The 18,701-nt window shown below is 44.3% G+C and overlaps 1 protein-coding gene across 14 annotated transcripts in view; it reads right to left on the bottom strand.

The window, feature by feature from the left end:
• LOC144773261 (uncharacterized) overlaps nt 1-18,701 on the bottom strand; it is a 7,170,044-nt gene that overhangs the window by 3,902,689 nt on the left and 3,248,654 nt on the right. For 10 of the 14 annotated variants that reach the window (XM_078658159.1, XM_078658161.1, XM_078658167.1 and 7 more), the window contains one exon: nt 1,628-1,684. The exons of the other annotated variants lie outside the window; for them this stretch is intronic. In XM_078658159.1, the coding sequence (XP_078514285.1) occupies nt 1,628-1,684 (57 nt within the window). The remainder of the gene's footprint in view (nt 1-1,627; nt 1,685-18,701) is intronic. 14 annotated transcript variants of the gene reach the window in all.

The raw sequence follows: 18,701 nt of genomic DNA, 5'->3' as shown, positions 1-18,701 counted from the left end.
AATCACAGGAGGTGTAAGTGGGAATCCCGAAGGACTGTATATCTGCGGCGAAGCAGAACTGGATGACGCCTATCTGCGCAGACTCAATGACTCTAATGGCATAACCGTCACTGAGATTGAACCCTACGGCAGCACCCCACTCACTTCCTCGGGCCCAAAGGCTCTCCAAAAGGAGATGGTGTCCCAAAGATGAGGTGCAGAGTTATAATACTCCCTCCTCTGGTCCATTGACTCCCCTGCTGCCCAAAAGACAGAAAGATGGGGTGCAGAGTAGAGTAAGCTCTCCTTAACCTTTGATTAGGAGGAGCCTTTGGAGACAGAGACACCAAGTGGTGAAACTGGGGGATACTGAGACTTCAACCGCTTCCTACTTTTTGATGTCTCTGGAGAACGACGTCCTCTGGACCGGCTCGGACTTCTAGACCAACACAGTGAATGGACTTCCTTCCGGGATGACAAAGACCCAGGCCGGGAAGTCCGCAAAGAGCGCAACACATACACCTCTGGCAACGCCATACAGTGTTCTTTAAGCGCATTTGGCTTCAGCTTTTGTCAGGAGTCGCAATCCTTGGTGTCATGGTGTTTTCCCAAACACCACATACAAACTGTTTGTTGGTCTGTAACAGATATTTGCCACCTACAGGACTCACAAGCCTTAAAGTGTGAAGACATGGGAAAAAAATGGCTTACTATTCCCAATGATAAAAAACTGTCAAACTAGGCCAAAAAGAAAAATCTGATGTTCAAGTGCCAGAGGGGACTTATATGACTCCAATGATGTCATGACCGGAGTCGATGTCATCACGGAGTTGTACGGCGCCTTCCCCCGGCACGCAAGGTACTAGGGAGAATTAAAAGCTAAGTATTCTTCATCTAAATGTCTCTATCAGATAATATATCTATACCACTACACTACTGATTCGCTTGTCAAAAAGAGCTGATAAACTGACACCTACAGTGCATGATGGGACACTGAAGGTGAAAAGGCCCTTACAGGCGCAGTGTCCTATTTAGATTGTTTTAATGTTGCAGCCTATACAGGCTACATTGCTACACTCCCTATCGTACTTCAAAAACAAGCAACAAGCGATTGTGAAGGATGTTTTTAAAAGATGACTTGTCTTTAGCTTAAGTGATATTTAAGGTTGTGAACACTTTCACCTTCTAAATTTTAAAGTAATTTAATAAAGATTGGCAATATAGTCTGTTTTTAAGATTGGAGAAATGTAACTTGTCTGTCACATATGTTTCCTGGCCTTTCCAAAGTAAGAAGAAGTGGATGTGACTTTGAAAGTACTGCTCCTGGGTCCCCTCATGTGGGGGGGGGGGGGACTATTCAGGGCTTATGATTAGCAATGGAGATCCCCTGAGAGAGAATAAGAGTTAGTGACTGACTAATAGTGAGTGACTAAGGGAGTGAAAGTTGAGTTGAGCGAGTGACTAAGCCTCTGTCGGTAACAAAGATACAAGATTATATTGATAAACATTGCTCATGGAATTTACAACTTGGGGTGTCGTTCTTATTCAAAGGAGCCCAATGTTGTTCAAATTTTACAAACTTTAGCATATAATGAATTTCATGCATTCCATAAGCTGAGCTTTCGAAATATCCACATGAGAGACTTGCCTCTTCCGCTGTTGACTTCTCAAGGCTTTGATCAATTGCTTTTTGTGCTTCCAGCCCCTAAAAAAGGCAGATAATGAAACGGATGAACATGGGCAAAACAGTCAAACCAAAGTTCGTACGCTTCGAAGCAATGGACAAAAAGAATATATTGCAACTGTTGTGTAGTGGGTTTTCAAATGTGTCCATTACTTTATTTCATGTACTATTATAATGCTTCTTAAAGGTGTGCTCAAGATACACATGTGTTCTTATGTAAGGATCCATGCAAGTCAGACCCAAATCATGATATTTAGCAAGAAAGAAAATAAATCAATTGTACTCCTTGTTCTCCATCATGGAACCCTTGATTGAAGACATAAATATTCGATTAGGTAAAAAATATATTAAAAGAAATGAATATTTTATTTAAAAATGCTGATTAATGCAGCAGCCTATCCAAAGCAATCATAAAAAGAAAATCTGATGAAATTCGGAAGCTAGGATCAGATAGGTAGCAGGTCTGTGGTGGCGAACTATGACACTGCTCTTGCAAGGACAGTAACAAGTTCAATATCCAGTGGAATTCCATAATACATCTGGGAAAAAAATAATTAGTTCTCTACACCACCATCTATGCGTGAAACACTGTCTAACAGCTGAGAGGGCTTCAATTTCACTAACCTCTATGGGCTGGGGTGATTGCTATTAGACAATGAGTCTACCAAGAAAGATGCTGTAAAGAAGCACTGCAAATAAGAAAACAAGTTACTTACCTGTAACTCTGGTTCTCCAGTATTGGAAACTTTCATAGATTCCCATGCTTGTATCACTCCCCGTCGTCAGAATGGGAGTCCCCAGAATACATGAAATAACAATAGAAACCATCACTAAAACAGAACCTAGGCCAATTCCTGTTTTGCATCCTATCCACCTCTTTTTGTAAAAGAGACCAAAAAAAATGAACAACCAATCAGATTGGCCTCACCCCCTAGAAACCTCCTGAGAGAAGCTCAGAACCTCAGATTTTCGTAGCCGTTGTGTAACCAAACCACTGAAGATGGAAGAGACTGAGCTTTCCCAGGGAAGGTGGGTGGGTCGCATGGGAATCTATGAACGTAACCAAAGTTACAGGAAGTAACTTGTTTTCTTACTCCAGTATTGGAACTTTCATAGATTCTCATGCTTGTATCAGGGTGGCCAGCAGTTATCCGAGCATTTTTGGAACCATGAGTAATATCAAACTAGGAACCAAGTCATAGTAAAAGTATGTCAAAAAGACATTTTCAATGGTCAATAACATACCTAGAAGCTTCAGAAAACAAACACATGAGGTTCAAAAATGTGCAAGAGCTGATAAAACAGTGGCATGGAAGGAGGGATGAAAGGGAAAGCTCACCACTACTGAAAGAGGTTCCTCAGGACTGCTTGGCCAACCGCTGTGTCACTCGGCGTAGCTGCATCCAGGCAGTAATGTCTTGTAAACGTATGTATACTGCTCCAGGTTGCTACACAGCAGATCTCCCGGATAGGAACACCAGCAAAGAGGGCTGTAGAAGAAGATATCGTCCTCGTGGATTGAGCACGGACTCGACCTTCCAGGTGCTTGCCCACTGCCTTGTGACAATATTGGATAGCATTGGTAATCCAACGTGCGATCCTCTGTTTGGAAAGGGGAAAACCCTTACGAGGGTCGCTGAAAGACATAAACATTTGAGAAGACTTTCTGAAGTCTTTAGTTCTTTGAAGGTAGAACTTTAAGCACCTCTGAAAGTTCAGAGAGTAAAGTACTCTCTCTGCCGTAGTAGCCGGTTGAGGGAAAAAAGTCTTAAGAATTACCGGCTCATTCAAATGAAAGTCGAAAGGAACTTTAGGTATGAATTTCAGGTTAGTTCGTAGGATCAACGTTCCCTTTTTGAACTGGAGAAATTGTTCCTGAATGGTGAGAGCCTGAAAATCACCCACACGCCTAGCTGAAGTCAAAGCTAGAAGAAGCGCTACCTTCCAGGAGAGGAATTTCAGCTCTGCCTTGTGAATAGGGTCAAAAGGAGGCGTCATAAGCTGGGCGAGAACCAAGTACAGATGCCAAAGAGGAGAAGGAGGCTTGACTGGAGGAAAAATTCAGTAAAATTCCTTCACAAACTGTTTAATGATCCTTGCCGATCAGACTGAAGGGCCTGCAGACGTGCGTATGAAGCGAGAAATCGCCGCCAGGTGCCAACTAGATGAAAGAGTGAGCCAGTCCCGCTTTTGTTAATGATAGAATGTATGGAAGAACTTCATGTAGCTTCAACTTAAAAGGATGGAGGCCGTTGTGCTGGCACCAAATACAGAAACGCGTACACTTCAATCTGTAAGTCTTATTTGTACTTGGGGCTCTTGCTTGAGAAAGTACTTCTTTACATTCTGCTGACCGATTCAGCCCGAGAAATTCTTGCTGCTCAGGAGCCATTCCGAGAGCTAAAGAAGATCCAGGGAGAGAAGGTGAAGTTCTGTGAACCAAAACTTTCTGGACCACGCTGGAGCTATCATGATCATCCTGCATCGTTCTGCTTTGAGCTTCCTCAGAATTCTGGGGATCAGAAAAATGGGGAGAAAAGCGTGAACAAATGCTTCTGACCAAGCCATCGAAAGCGCATTCGCCAACGATCCCGTGTGGTGAATCCTGCTTGCATAGAACCGGCATTTCTTGTTCTCCAGAGTGGCAAAGGGATCTTTGGAAGGTGTGCTCTATCTGTGAAAAACGTTCTGTAGAGTGAAGTTGACCAGTTCCCACTTGTGGCTGACCGACTTCAGTCTGCTGAGCGTGTCTGATGCTTTGTTGAGGACACCTGGAAGATGTTCCCCTCGGACTGATACCTCTTATTGAATTGCCCACTCCCAGATTGATTGGGCTTCTTGCGACAACAGTCGAGATCTGGTGCCTCCTTCTTTGTTTATATAATGCATGGCCTTCGTGTTGTCCATACGTATAAGGACTGCAGACTTGTATTAGTGGAAGAAAGGCCTGCAAGGCTAGGCAAATCGCCCTGAGCTCTAGCAGATTAATATACAACAGCCGATGCTGAGGCCGCCACCAGCTGCTTACATGAAAGTCTTGCAACACAGCTCCCCAGCCTTCAAGAGAGGCATCCAGGGTTATTATGGGTGGAGCCGGAGCTAGCTTGAAAGAGAGACCCTGAGAAATGTTTTCTATGGTCATCCACCATGATGCGGCGTCTCTCATGGCCTCGGTAACTGAGATCTTGTCGGAGGAGGATCTGGCGACTTGGTGCCACTGCAAGTCCAACTCTTCCTGGACTGACTCATTCTTAATCTTCAGTGAGGAATCAGGGGTATGAATGAGGAGATGCAACCCAGCAGGAACTTGTAGAGGGGAACAATCGGGAAGCCATTGACATTAGCTTCTCTTGCCTCTCCAAGGTCGGGAAAGCCTTGTTTACGGATGTGTTGAGAATAGCCCCCAGAAATCTGTCTGTCCTTGACAGATGGAGAGAAGACTTCTGCTCGCTGGGTGTTAGACCGAGATTAGCAAACAGGCGTTTACATGTTATGACTAATTCTTGTGCTGCCTGTTTGGTAGGGGCTTTTAGCAACCAATCATCCAGGTAAGGGAAGACCTGAAGCTTTTGTTTTCGCAGAAAGGCTGCTACCGGAGCTAAAACCTTTGTGAAGATCCATGGAGCAGATCGCAGACCAAAGGGAAGAACCCTGAAATGAAAATGGCTTTTGGCTACTACAAAGTGAAGATACCTCCTGTGAGCTGGGAGAATGGGTACGTGAAAATAAGCATCCTCTTGATCCAGAGTAGCCATGAAATCCCCCGAGTTGAGAAGACAAAGGATGTCTTGTAGAGAAACAATCTGAAAGGATTGTTTGAGGAGATAGGTGTTGAGCTCCCTTAGATCTAGTATAGTGCGCCACATTCCTAACGTCTTTCGGATCACGAAGAACCAGGAGTAAAACCCCTTTCCCTTTACCCCTTTGAGAGATAGGGACCAGTTCCATAGCTCCTTTGAGGAGCATTTGATGGACCTCTAACCATAGCAGACGGAGATGTTTCAATACCGTGGCGCGAGGGGACTTGGATGGTGGTGGTTGGACAAACTCCAGAGTATGGCCGTAAAGAATGATGTTCAATACCCAACGGTCCAATGTTATTTGTTGCCAGTTGTGGAAGAAATATGATTCTCTGCCTCCCACTGATGACACAAGAGGAGAGGTGGCAGTAGTCAGAGCCAACAAGCTGCTATTGGCGCTTAGAGTTGTCTCTGCCCTGGCGACCTTGTCTTCCTCTGTTGTTCGAGCGAGAGAACGATGAAGAAGATTGGTTCTGCCTCTGATTGTAGTTCGGCCTGTAGGATTGTGACTGTGAACCATACGACGAGTAACGTTCTTGTTGATAACTTCCCCTGTATGTAGAGTTACCTCTTCCCCTCGTTCCTCGGGATGGAAACTTGCGGTACTGCAGAGTCCCTAAGGATTTTGCTGTTTCTGTATCCTTTTTAATATCTTAGAGCGCATCAGCAATATGTTTTCCAAACAGCGCTTCCCCATCAAAAGGCTTATCCAAGATTTTATTCTGGACTTCCGGGCGGAACCAAGTAGCCCGTAACCAGTCCTGTCGATAAAGAACTGCCGCTCCAGCAAAGTAGCGGAAAGCTGATGTTGAAATATCTATTGCACAATCAATGATTTCCGCCAAAGTTATTTTGCCCTCCTGAAGAATCCTTTTAGCGTCTTTCTTTCCTTCCTCCTGCAACTGATCAAGATAGGGGGATAGGTCGCACCACATCTTGCGATCGTATCGTCCGAGTATAGCTAAAGACTTAGCAGCTCTGACTAGAAGGCTGGACATAAATGAAAATCTTTTGCCTACATTGTCCAGACGCCTGCCCTCTTTATCTGGAGGAAAGGTAAGGGGAGCTGAAGGATTCCTAGATTTCCTCTGGGCGGCTTGCGTGACGACAGAGTCCGGTTTAGGCTGGCTAGTCAAACAGGCTGGGCTACCCTCCGGAGCCTTTTATTTTTTCTCCAGACGAGGAAGAACTGGAATACCCGTGGCTGGATTTTGCATCACCTTTAAGCCTTCCTCCCAAACATGGTCCACACTTGGAATTGACCTGACAGATTTCTTATAAGGCTCCTTAAAGTCATATAGGAAGCACTCCTATTCCACCTTGGTCTTCGGTAGTGCAAACTATTTGTAGGCCCTCTCCATTAAGTTATGGAAACCCCAAATATCTACAGGGGGGAAATCAACAGGTGCCGGAGCAGTAGAGGCTAGAGCTGGAATAACAGTCATCCCACTCCGCATCTTGAATTGTGACGCTTCCTTGGTCGTCGTCAGAGGTGTCATCTTGGACGGCAGGCGTAACAGGTGGAACATCCTACGCTTTCAGCATTGGCTGAGGCTTTGGTACTTGCGTGGCCATGGGACGAGCAGGAGGAATAGTAGTAACTGGTACTCCTACTGAAACAGGAGGTTGTGTTGCAAATCTTTTCCTGTAATCCAAGAGCATAACTTGTAAGTCTGTCAGTAAGGAGGAGGGCATTTGGACCATCTCCTGATGATAGTCCTGTTGATATTGAGAGGGAGGACCATACTGTTCAAAATCCTCGTACTCCCCTTCGGAATCCGTCTTCTGGCTTTTTACTTGTAACTGAGAAGGGGTATCAACATAGCCAAAAGGTCCTTCCTCCTCATCCGATTCCTCTTCTTCTAGGAGAAGTGCAGGAGGTAAAATATTCACCCTTCTTGGCAAGGCCATCTCTGGTTTGATTTGAAGTTTTTTGAGCTAGATCGAATTTTTTTCAACCGTTGTCGACATCGTCAACGGAACCTTCAATGACGAAGAGAGAATCGTCGACGAAAAAATCACTGTTGTCGCCGCAGCTATCATCGACGCAGTGGTCACCAATGTCACACCCGTCGTCTGCATCCTCGACAACATTGTCATCGTCGACACCATTGTTGATGATACAAATACCACCGGCATTGAACTCGTCGACACAAAGTCCTGTGCCAGAACCGTCGACGAGGAAACCACAGTCGACGAGCCCTTCGACGGGGTGAAAGATGAAGAAGACTTTCCCTTTGGAGTTTTTATCGACGGAATCGATGACGGTGTCGTCGACGAGTGTGTCTTCTTTCACAATTGTACCTCAGAAGTAAACTATGATGGCTTTCTGAAGGTCTTTGAAGCTGCAGGAGGTGACGTTGGAGGAACACAACTGGTTTTCCTCTCAAGACTCACTTCTCTTGATAGCCCTTCCCTCTCCTTTACACCTTGGTGAGGAGATTCAACAGGACTAAGCCCTTTAGACATATCAAAGGTCTTTTTCAGGGCCTTACCAGGGCGTTTCTCAGCAGGTGAAGGAGAAGCTCTAGTCCTTTTTACAGACCTTTTGGAAGAGGTCGCAGAAGATGTTTCATCACAGTCCCCGGACACTGGCTCCTTTCTTGACTTCAGCTTCTGGAGCCAGGTCAAAAGACGCCCTTCACGATCACGCAAAGTCTTGGTAGAGAAGGTGCACCATACCTTATAGTCTGCAGCCTTGTGGTCTGGATACAGACAGTAAATACATTCCTCGTGCTTATCTTCAATGTATAGCCTCTTCTTAGCACAGGTAGCACATGCCTTAAAAAGGGCCTACTTTTCTTTATCCGACATCCTGAAGAAGTTGTAGTAGAAAAGGTTGTAGACTCCCTTGCACAACGTGCGGTAGAAAATCTGAGGTTCTGAGCTTCTCTCAGGCGGGTTCTAGGTGGTGAGGCCAATATGATTGGTTGTTCATTTTTTTGGTCTCTTTTACAAAAAGAGGTGGATAGGATGCAAAACAGGAATGGGCCTAGGCCTAGGTTCTGTTTTAGTGATGGTTTCTATTGCTATTTTATGTATACCGGGGACTCCTATTCTAATAACGGGGAATGATAAAAGCATGGGAATCTATGAACGTTCCAATACTGGAGTAAGTTCAAAGTTTCGACTGCTTCATTTTGATAACAGCACATTGAGCTCCAAAGGAGGAGGTGGTCTCCTTATGGGAGGAAAGTCTTCTAAAAATCTTTAATGACAGAAACTTTGGTAACGCCTTATCTGGTAGAGACTCTAACTAGACGCTGACTCCTTACTGTAGAATATTCCCCAGGCTGCAGACTGAATCAAGAAAATCTTGAGCAGTACCTCTGAATGCTCGTAGATGGCATTGTTTGGCTCTGCATCTGCGTTCTCTATGCTGGAAGTGACATGCTCAGTGTCTCTATAGGCGCCACCCCAACACACTGACATCAGTTACTTTTCGGAACGTTTCCGCATCAGAAGCGGAGAGCCACAACGGAATGCTGATAGATTAATGTGCAGACACTGAAAACTTAAAGGGGTAAATTTATGCAGACAAATCTGTTTGCAAAATGGGGAGGATGAGAGGGTCGGTAACACATTTGTGGCTAGATAGAATCTCTACTAGATAAGGCATTACTAAAAGTAAGTAATTTGTTCATCTGGTAGACTTCTATCTGCCGCTTCCTTGCCTTAGTATAGATACCAAAGCAATCACTCCCCGGAGTTGGGTCTGCGAAGAGATTTAGCCCAAGAAGTCCTGGAGGACCAAACCGGCAGAATGCGTGTCATGATGAGGCTGAATGTCCAGGCAGTAGTGTTTGGTAAACTCCTGGTCTATTACATTTAGTGAGAGACCCCTTGGCAGGGCCCACAACGTGATCTTCAGTGACTCCAGTGACAGAGTTCTTCATCTTGAGCCCACTTCATTGTCTCCGTAATGCATGGTTGTTGCAGTGCCGTTTGAATAAAAATCTTGTTTGTCATCAGAGACAATAGGAAAGCCTTGAGAGCTTGATAGGCTGCCCTGAGTTGCAGATATTGATATGATGGGAGCTCTCCTTCTATGACACATTGCCCATCCATGAGCTCCTCACATTGAAAGAAAAGCGTTTTCAGATCATATCATAATTCAAGATACTAAGGGCCAGATCTATCAAGGATTTTTCCGAATGCAAAAGGTGCGAATCGGGACTTTTGAGACCGGAAAAATGCATTTTGGTGTATTGTTCCCAAATTGCTATTTGGTAACATGTTACCGAATTGCAGTTTGGAATTGGGAAAACATACCGATTCGGTATTAGGAAGGGGCATATTTAGGGTGTCCCTTTCTAAACACCAAACCGCAGTAGTATGTAAAAATGTTTAGCAACCTTCTTCATGTTGATCATGGTAGCCCATTCACAGACGAGAAGGAGTCTCCAGTAGACCCTGTCTCTTTGTGAATGTTCGTAAAAGTATTCTTTTTTTAAGAACAGGCAGTGTTCCCATGGACTACTGCCTACTCTTAAAAAATGAAAAGAAAACTTTTTATTTTTATTTTTTAAACACAACCCATTTTCCTTTAAGGAAAATGGGCTGCATTTAAAACAATGATTGCTTTTTAATAGAGCAATCACAGACATGGTGGTCTGATGATCCCAGCAGGCAACTATCCCTATAATTTTAGAAATTCCTAATGGGTAGCAAATTGTGACCTATCTCATTAATATTTATTAGGTAGGTCAATTTGCGATCAACTAGAACTTGCTAAAAGAAATTCTATGAGTTTCATACATTAGGAATAGCAATTACCCAATTGTGATTTGAAGAGAAGAAAATAAGTTACTTACCTGTTAACTACAGTTATCCAGTATTGGAATCTTTCATAGATTCACATGCCTGAATCATTCCCCGTCGTCAGAGTGGGAGTCACACGGTAACATAATCAAACAGTATTCAAATATTGCCATAGGCTAAATCGGCCCCTGAGCCATGCTTAACATAGCCTTTTTTTAAAAGGACTACATTTTGAATGAAGCCAATCAGCTGCTAGCACCGTCCAGGACCTTCCCAGCAAAGGTAGTTTCCTGTCAGATTTTCCCAGCACAAGTGAGAAGGGAGTATCTTAGTAAATAACAAGGAAACAGCATCTAGGTCTTCCAGGTTGCAGCACAACAGAGCTTTTCCAGAGTCACTCCTGAAACGAGAGCCACTGACGTAGCAATAGCTCTGATGGAGTGAGCTTTCACTGTCCTTTCCACAGGTTTGTTAGCTTTGACATGACAGAATTGTATCACAGCCAATATCCATCTTGCGATAGTGGCTTTTGTTAATGCTGTCCCTTGTCTGTCTTGGCTATTGGCAACTAATAACTGATCAGTTTTTCAAATGCCCTTCGTTCTCTGAAGGTAGAACTTAAGGCAACGCTTGACGTCCAGCGTATGCAGTGTTTGCTCTGCAGGCGTTGATGGATGCAGAAAAAGGACTGAAGTATCACCGGCTCATTGAGGTGGCATTGCGACTGTACCTTAGGAATGAATGTGGATTAGTCCTAAGGATCACAGCGTCTTCTCTAAATATAAAAAAATGTTTTTTAATGGTAAACGCTTGGATCTTGCTTTCCTACCCTTCTGGCTGAGGGGAGGGCCAGCTGAAGAGTGACTTTCCATGTTAGGAATTTCAAATTAGCTTTATGAATGGGTTTGAATGGTCTTTTCATGTGCAATGACCATGAAGAGGTTCTATTCCTGCAATGGTGCTCGTACTGGAGGAAAGGTACAGAACATCCCATCATAAATTATTTGTTCAGGCTTGAGGCATAAAGAGAAGTTACGCTTGAAGCTCTTCTATAGCATGAGATGGAGGCCAGATGCACCTTAACTGAGGTGAAAGCCAAACCAGATTTAGCCAGAGAGAGAAGATATCGTAAAATCTGTTGCAGAGATTCTTGAAATGGGTGTCGATCATTTCGTTGGCACCAAAAACAGAACCTTCTCCACTTCAATTTGTAAGTCTTAATGGTGCTTTCCACTCTAGATTTAGAGAGGATGTCTCTACACTCTTGTAGAAATGCTCATGTCTCTAAGTTCCAAGATTTCAGGAGACAAGCATTCAAGTGCAGAGACTCCAGATTCAGATGGCGCATTTGACAATCGTCCCTAGTCAGGAGGGGAGGAAGTAGCTGCAGACGTATGGGCCTGGCTTCGGAAAGCTGAAGAAGTTCAGAGAAAAAAAGTGTTTTCTGGGCCACCTGGGCACAATAAGAATTAGGTGACATCTCTTCAGCTTAAGTTTGGTCAGTACTCTGGGAATCAATGTGATGAGGAGAAAGACGTACGCATATATCCCTGACCAATGCATCAAAAGAGCATTGCCATGAGACCCAGGGAGTGGGAACCTGCTGGCTTCTAACCAGTATTAGGCATTGATGTCTGTGGCATACAGGTCCAACGCTGGTTTTCCCCATAGAGAAAATAGTCAGTCGAGTTTGAATTTGCTGGGTTCCCATTCGTGGCAATTGTCTGTAGCTCATCTGCTAGCGTGTTGTGTAAACCTGGAACATGCTCGGCCCTGAGACAAATCCTGTTCTGCATTGCCCAGCTCCACTGCTCTTGCACTCCCAGAGAAAGTGTGCGAGATTTGGTTCCTCCCTGTTTGTTTATGTAGAACATACTGGTCGTGTTATCCATATGGACCAGTACAGAAGAGCCTACTATTCTCTGTGGAAGGCCTGTAAAGACAGAAATATAGACTTCAACTTCAGGCTGTTGATATGACTTTGTTTTTGTGAAAACGACCATTCGCCTTGAATTTAAAGGTCCTGCAAATGACCTCCCAGGCCTTCCATGGAGGCATACATTGTCAAGATGTAATCTGGTATGTTTTGCAAGAAAATGAGTCCTTTAGAAAGGTTAGGGGTGTGGTACCACCATTGCATTGCTGTCTTCATGTCCTGAGTAACCTGAACGATGGCTTCAAAAGATCCCGATGTTTGAAGCCATTGCTTTTCAAGTTCTTCCTGGAGAGTTCGCATTTTGAGGACGGCCGGGGGAATCAGGTCTATCGCTAATGAACACATTCCTAGGAGCGATTTGCATTTCCTTACTGAAACAGACTTTCTTTTTGAGACAGCCATAGCCAATTGTCGTAGATGGATTTGACGTTCTTACGACAAGAATGATTTGCATTGGATTGTGTCCAATCTGGCTCCCAGAAATTGTACTATTTGATTGGGAATAAATGACAACTTTGTGGTGTTCACTGTAAGCCCCAGCTTGCTAAACAGCCGAAGACAAGCGTTTGTGGTCCTGGTTGCTTGCTTTTCAGTTGGTGCCTCCCACAGCCAGTCGTCCAAGTGGGGGAATACTTGGTGACCTTGAGACAAAGGGATGCTGCCACGATGCATTTTATATATATCCTGGGTGCCATTAAGTTGTACAAATCCCCTATATCTTCTGGCAGGGGGATTCCGCTGGATGGTGTGATGGAGGAGAACGAGTGGGAATGATGTAGTCTTCCCGGGGATCTGCAGTTGTAGGATCTGAAATTTGACCTTCTTCTCTTTCCTCATCCAAGAAGGAAGGGTCAACTGGATCAGGCTCCTGTATAGGAGGGCGTGGTACTGTAGGTGTCACTGGCGAAACCCGTGTATCAAGGGACTATGGTTATACCTGAGATGGCTCCTTTTGATCATTTTCAGATGGAAATCTTTGTTTGTAATCCGCCAGCATAGCCTGAAGGTCTTGAATCAAGGATGGCGGAAGATGCGCCATCTCTCTAGGGCAAGATTCATGAGAATAATCATAGTGTTGGTAAGAAGTGGCGATGCCAGATATGGTTAGCAGTATTGTTGTTCATCGTCATAGTCTTTATCATCTTCCTGGCACTTAACATGTAACTCTGATGGACTATGCACCACTCCGTATACTCCATCATCATCATCATCATCATCATCTTCTTCAGACTCCTCTAGATCCAAAAGGTGCAAAGGAGGCAAAGGGGTCATCTTACTGTATGTGCTGACATTTCTGGATGAAAAGATTTCTACGACTCCTTAATCATCGTGCCATTGACGGAATACTGGCCACCGGCGATGGAATGCCGGTCGTCAACGATGTTGTTGCAATCCATGTTGCCTTCAACGGTGTCGTTGGTGCTGTCATCGACGGCGTCGTTGTCTGCAGAATCGCCGTTGGTGATGTCGATGGTATGGTCGTTGACCGTATCTTCCTCGACTTCGCCAATGAAATCTTTGTCAATGGCCTAGATGGGGTGGATATCAACAATGATGGTGTCAACAATGCTCTTGTCGATATCAGGGGCCCGGAGATGGCTGCTGTCATTGTCGTACCTGCTGTCAACGGGGCAGACAAAGTAACAGTGTAACTTGTTGTCATCGATGATCTAGTGACTGTTATCAATGGTGGCGTCGTCAATGGCGATTTTTCACTTCTGTATTTCCCAGGATCTGATGAGGAGGTTCTATGGTGCTTTTTTTGTTTCCTCACTGGAGTAGAGGAGACTGAACATGCTGTCATCTTCAGACGATTTCCGGTGCTTAGTGGACTGTAGCCACAAAACCAGACTCCCCTCTCTATCTCTTAGTGTTTTTGAAGAGAAATTGCAACACATTTTGAACTCCTTTACCTCATGGGCTGGGTGGAGGCAATGAATGCAGTCCTTGTGAGGATCATCAACATGGACCCTCTTCTTGCCACAGATCTTGCAGGCACAGAAGACTCCTTTCTAATCAGACATAATAGAAAACATTTTTAGGAAAAAATCCTAGAAGCTAGAAGAAGAAAAAACAGTAGAACTCAGGGAGACTCCCTTCACACACAACGTGCAATGAAAATATGAGGGTGACTGCCTCTGCTGGGAAGGTTCTAAAGGGTGCTAGCAGCTTATTGGCTGCATTCAACATTTAGTCCTTTTTTTAAAAAAAAAAGGAGATGGATAGGCTATGTTAAACATGGCTCAGGGCCATTTAAGCCCACTCATTATTTGAATACTGCTTCATTATGTTACGGTGGCTCTCCCATCTCAACGATGGGGAATGATTCAGGCATGTGAATCTATGAAAGACATTCCAGTACTGGATAATTACAATTAGGTAATCACTATTCCCAAAATTAATACATATGGCTCTAAGAACTATGGTCAAGAAATACACAGAATTTTTAGACCCCAGACATTACCTAAGACTCACCATAGGGACACCGTAGACCCACTCAAGAGAATTGAGGAAGAGATTAGGAGTATTACCTCCAAAGCTCTGGAGGAGGCACGCTAATGGGAATGAATTTGCATTCCTTAAAAAAAGCCACAGTTGGATACCAGTAATTTACATCCTATCACAAAATACGCAAGAGTTTGTCCTATTCACCAGGTCGCCCCATCATTTCTGGATGTGGTTTGATTCTAGAAACTGTTTGCAGATTCATTGACCAATATATCAGAGATGTTGTACCCAAATTGAAATTATTCACCAGAGACAGTATGCATTTCATTAATAATATAGAAGGTCAGTGAATTACTTGGTTAAATAACCAAGGTCAAGATTTATTTTTAACTTTGAACTACAGCACCATAGACATCAACTATTTGGATCTCATGGTAGAACAGGGAAACTGCATTTTTACATACTACTCTATACACAAAGCAGACAGATACAAATTCCCTGTTAAGACAAAACAGTTATCATGCCCAAGCTCTGAGAGACAATTTTAGCGTGTGTCCAATTCTTGTGCCTACGATGTAGTTGTCATCTCAAAGAAGACTAGTTCAAAGAGGCACAAGTACTTAGATCCAAACTTCTAGAATGGGGATATCCTAGGAAAATCATCCCCAGGGCCATGAAGAGGGATTTGTCTTATCCCAGGGAAAGTTTGTTGGCTCTTAGACAGAGAGAGGAATCGAGAGAGAGAGTGGTGATGGTGAGCACATACTCTCCTGTCAGTAAAGAAATCCAGAACATCATTAGGAAACATTGGCCTTTAATTAAAGAAACATGTGAAGAACCTCCCTTATTTGCCTTTAACTGGAACAAAAATGTTAGGGACTATGGGCCCGATTCACAGAATGAATTTAAGACAAAATCCTAAACTTACTACAATTTGGTATTCACAGAATGCACTTACTACAATTTGGTATTCACAGAATGCACTTACTACTTTCGGATCTCACAGAATGAACTTACTACTTTCGGGATTCACAGAATAAACTTACTACTTTCGGTATTCACAGAATTGATTTAAGACTACTAACTTTACGTCCGCCGCCGGGGAGTAATTTACGGCCCGCAATCGTAAATTACGGCATTGTGCCGTAATTTACGATTACGGGCCGTAATTTACGATTACGGGGCGTAAATTACGATTGCTGGCCGTTGGTCCTATTAGTCAAGGGGAACCACCTGGCCAAGGTCCACCCATCCCCCAACATGGATCAGCTGACACACAGCAGCCAATGCCAGCCAACAGCTCCATTAACCATGGTGTATGCTGCCACTGCCTACCATCCACCACCACGCTCCAGCTAAAGCCAATTAACATTAATTGACCAGTACCACAACACACATAAAAGCAGCACACAGTGAAGGAACAGGTTTGGCCACAGAGAGACTGTTACGACAACGCTTCCAGTGCCAGAGACCATGGAGATGCGCAGAAAAAAAAAATTCTCAGCAGAGGAGACCACCATGCTCATGGAATACATAGTAAGGCACCACAAGCGCCTATATGGGCTACCACCATATTGCACCAGTGGTGCACAGAAGCAAGAACTATCGCAGCAGATAGCCACTGCTGTCTCAGCCCTGGGGGTGGAGAGGCGAACTGTACAGGACATTAAAAAAAAGTGGCAGGACGAAAAGCAGAGGGTTAAGGAAATGTACTCCAGGATAGAACTGAGGAGAGTCCTCCCTGCTGCATGCCCTGGACCCCGCATCCAGCTCACCCCACTGGAGGAGGATATCCTAACAACTATACACCCCCACTTGGTCCATGGGCTGCCTGTTAGTGACGTCCGCTACGTGGTACCAGGTAAGTGGAATGAAAAGAAAAAGTGCATGAAGAGATTGTCTGTGTTACACTGTCATAGTGATCATGGAAATTGTCCAAAATGCATATAAATATATGGTTAGTCAGAGACTCATGTGTCACCCACTACGTAGCACCACAAGTCCCAGAATCCTTTGCATCAGAAAAGGCTAATACCCACCACCCTATTAAAAACATGTGCACAGTACTGATGCCATACATACACAACCCAGCTAATTCAATAACTATACATATTGACTGAAAATGTGCAATGACAACTGGAAATTTAAAAATACGTTAAATAAATAAATTAGCTAAAGACAAACATTAGCAGGGAAGCGCCAGTACCAATGTGACATGCAATTCAACCCTTGCGCAAACACGGATGTGTCGTGGACATATGGTGGTGCACTGTGGTGCAGGGATAAACAGATGTGTGTTGAATCTGATGGTGTCTAGGGGGGCTTTGCTGAAGTTGTGTCGCAAGAGCGTTGCAACTCCAACAATGTCCATGCACTGCCCATACCTAACGTGCTGTGCCACTCCTTACGTCTGCTTCAAGCAGGCGTAAGGTCGTGTCGCAGCGGCCTCTGATAAGTGATACTGTGAAATCATGTAGATTACACTGACTCACTTGGACGCGGCATATACCAAAGGAGTGCACACCCTGCTGATGTTGCGGAGGGCCTCACAACATGATGATTCACCCTAGTAGCGTCACGTTGCAAATAATCCTAAATGTGTTGTCTGTTGTAAACCACCGTCGTGTCACAGAAGTGATGCAACAACAGTGTAAATTATTTTTCTAGGGGGTCGTAAACCTGCCACAAAATCTCCAAAAAGTACTTCACCCTGTGCCAGCCTAAATCACAAAGCAGATGGTGGGAGTATCCTCTGATGTAAATATGTCCAACACATATCCTGTTGTCCAATTTCCACTCTGCCACGCCATTACATCCCCAACACACCACTGCTCCTACCTGCCCCGTCTGCGGCAGTTCCGCACAGTACTGTTATCACACAGAAGATATGGGCAAATCCCCGAAACTTTACACAAGCACATTTCCCATTTGTCAACTTTTCTCTCTTCTCACCCATTGACACATCCAGCCACAGCACAGACAACTGCAGTAGCAGAGGGCACCGCATCGCATAGGAGGAATCGGCAACGTACCGAGGAAGGCATGTCAACCACACAAACTGGTAAGTCAAAGTGGACAGGAGATGGTCAAAATGCATATATCGTCAGAAGACGACAGAGGGACAAATAGTGCCCAGCTATGTAAGTCAACCATTTAGGCTACATTTGCAGCATTACAATTGGAGTTGTCAATGGACATTCACCTTTAACATATGACATTTGTGAACAGCGAAAGACAAATCATAAAATGTCTTGGCTCATCATACCTTTGTAAATGTGGTACACAACATGTATTACACCAGCAAACCCAGAACGGGGAAAGCAATCCTGTAATCGAGGGCCACAACAAGTCAAAAGGGTGTACACACGATATTGTAATAGTGTATGTAGACCTTATCAAGAAATAGCATTTGCACCGATACGGAAATGAAGACCAAACAGTGAGATACCAGTCTCTGTAGTATTGACAATGCATACACTGTCCAACTTCTAATCTGTCATACATACTTCATTCAGCACAGTCCACACAGCTGATCATGTACTGCGTACATTGGATGGATAATTTCCGGACATCAACAAAACACGATAGTGGACTTTACCTCTGGATTCGTAGGCATGTCATTGTGACATAGGTAGCATCAAGGTAGTGGGCCCAATCTAAGTTATATGTGGGATCACTCATTACATAATGTATGACACACTTCTGCAACGGTGGTGAACATGACTGCTTGTGCCCATCCTGTGCCAGAAATTGAATGCATCACATGTGGCAGCAGGAATGTAAAGTTACTAAACAAACTTATCATTGTAGGTACAATGTTGTCCTCCCAGAACCCCAGACGCCCACTGACTTCTGCTACTAGGTTGGACTTGACATCTGTCCAGGGACCACCTACTGCTCCGGTGCAGGGCCACGGTAAGTTAAGCTTGCTGAATGCTTATTAATTGTGCCTTTCACCTCCACCGTATGTGTTGTACAACACTGTTATCCTGCATCACAATATGCTCACATAGGGCATTTGAGCACATGGCCAATCAGACCCTGGTGGCAAATGAGATGCTGACACAAAATGTATGCCAATTGTGTGCACAAT

Source organism: Lissotriton helveticus, chromosome 8, assembly GCF_964261635.1.
Source record: "Lissotriton helveticus chromosome 8, aLisHel1.1, whole genome shotgun sequence".
Lineage (NCBI taxonomy): Eukaryota > Metazoa > Chordata > Amphibia > Caudata > Salamandridae > Lissotriton > Lissotriton helveticus.
Note: the sequence above shows the minus strand (reverse complement) of the source record. Positions and strands in the feature narration are given on the sequence as shown.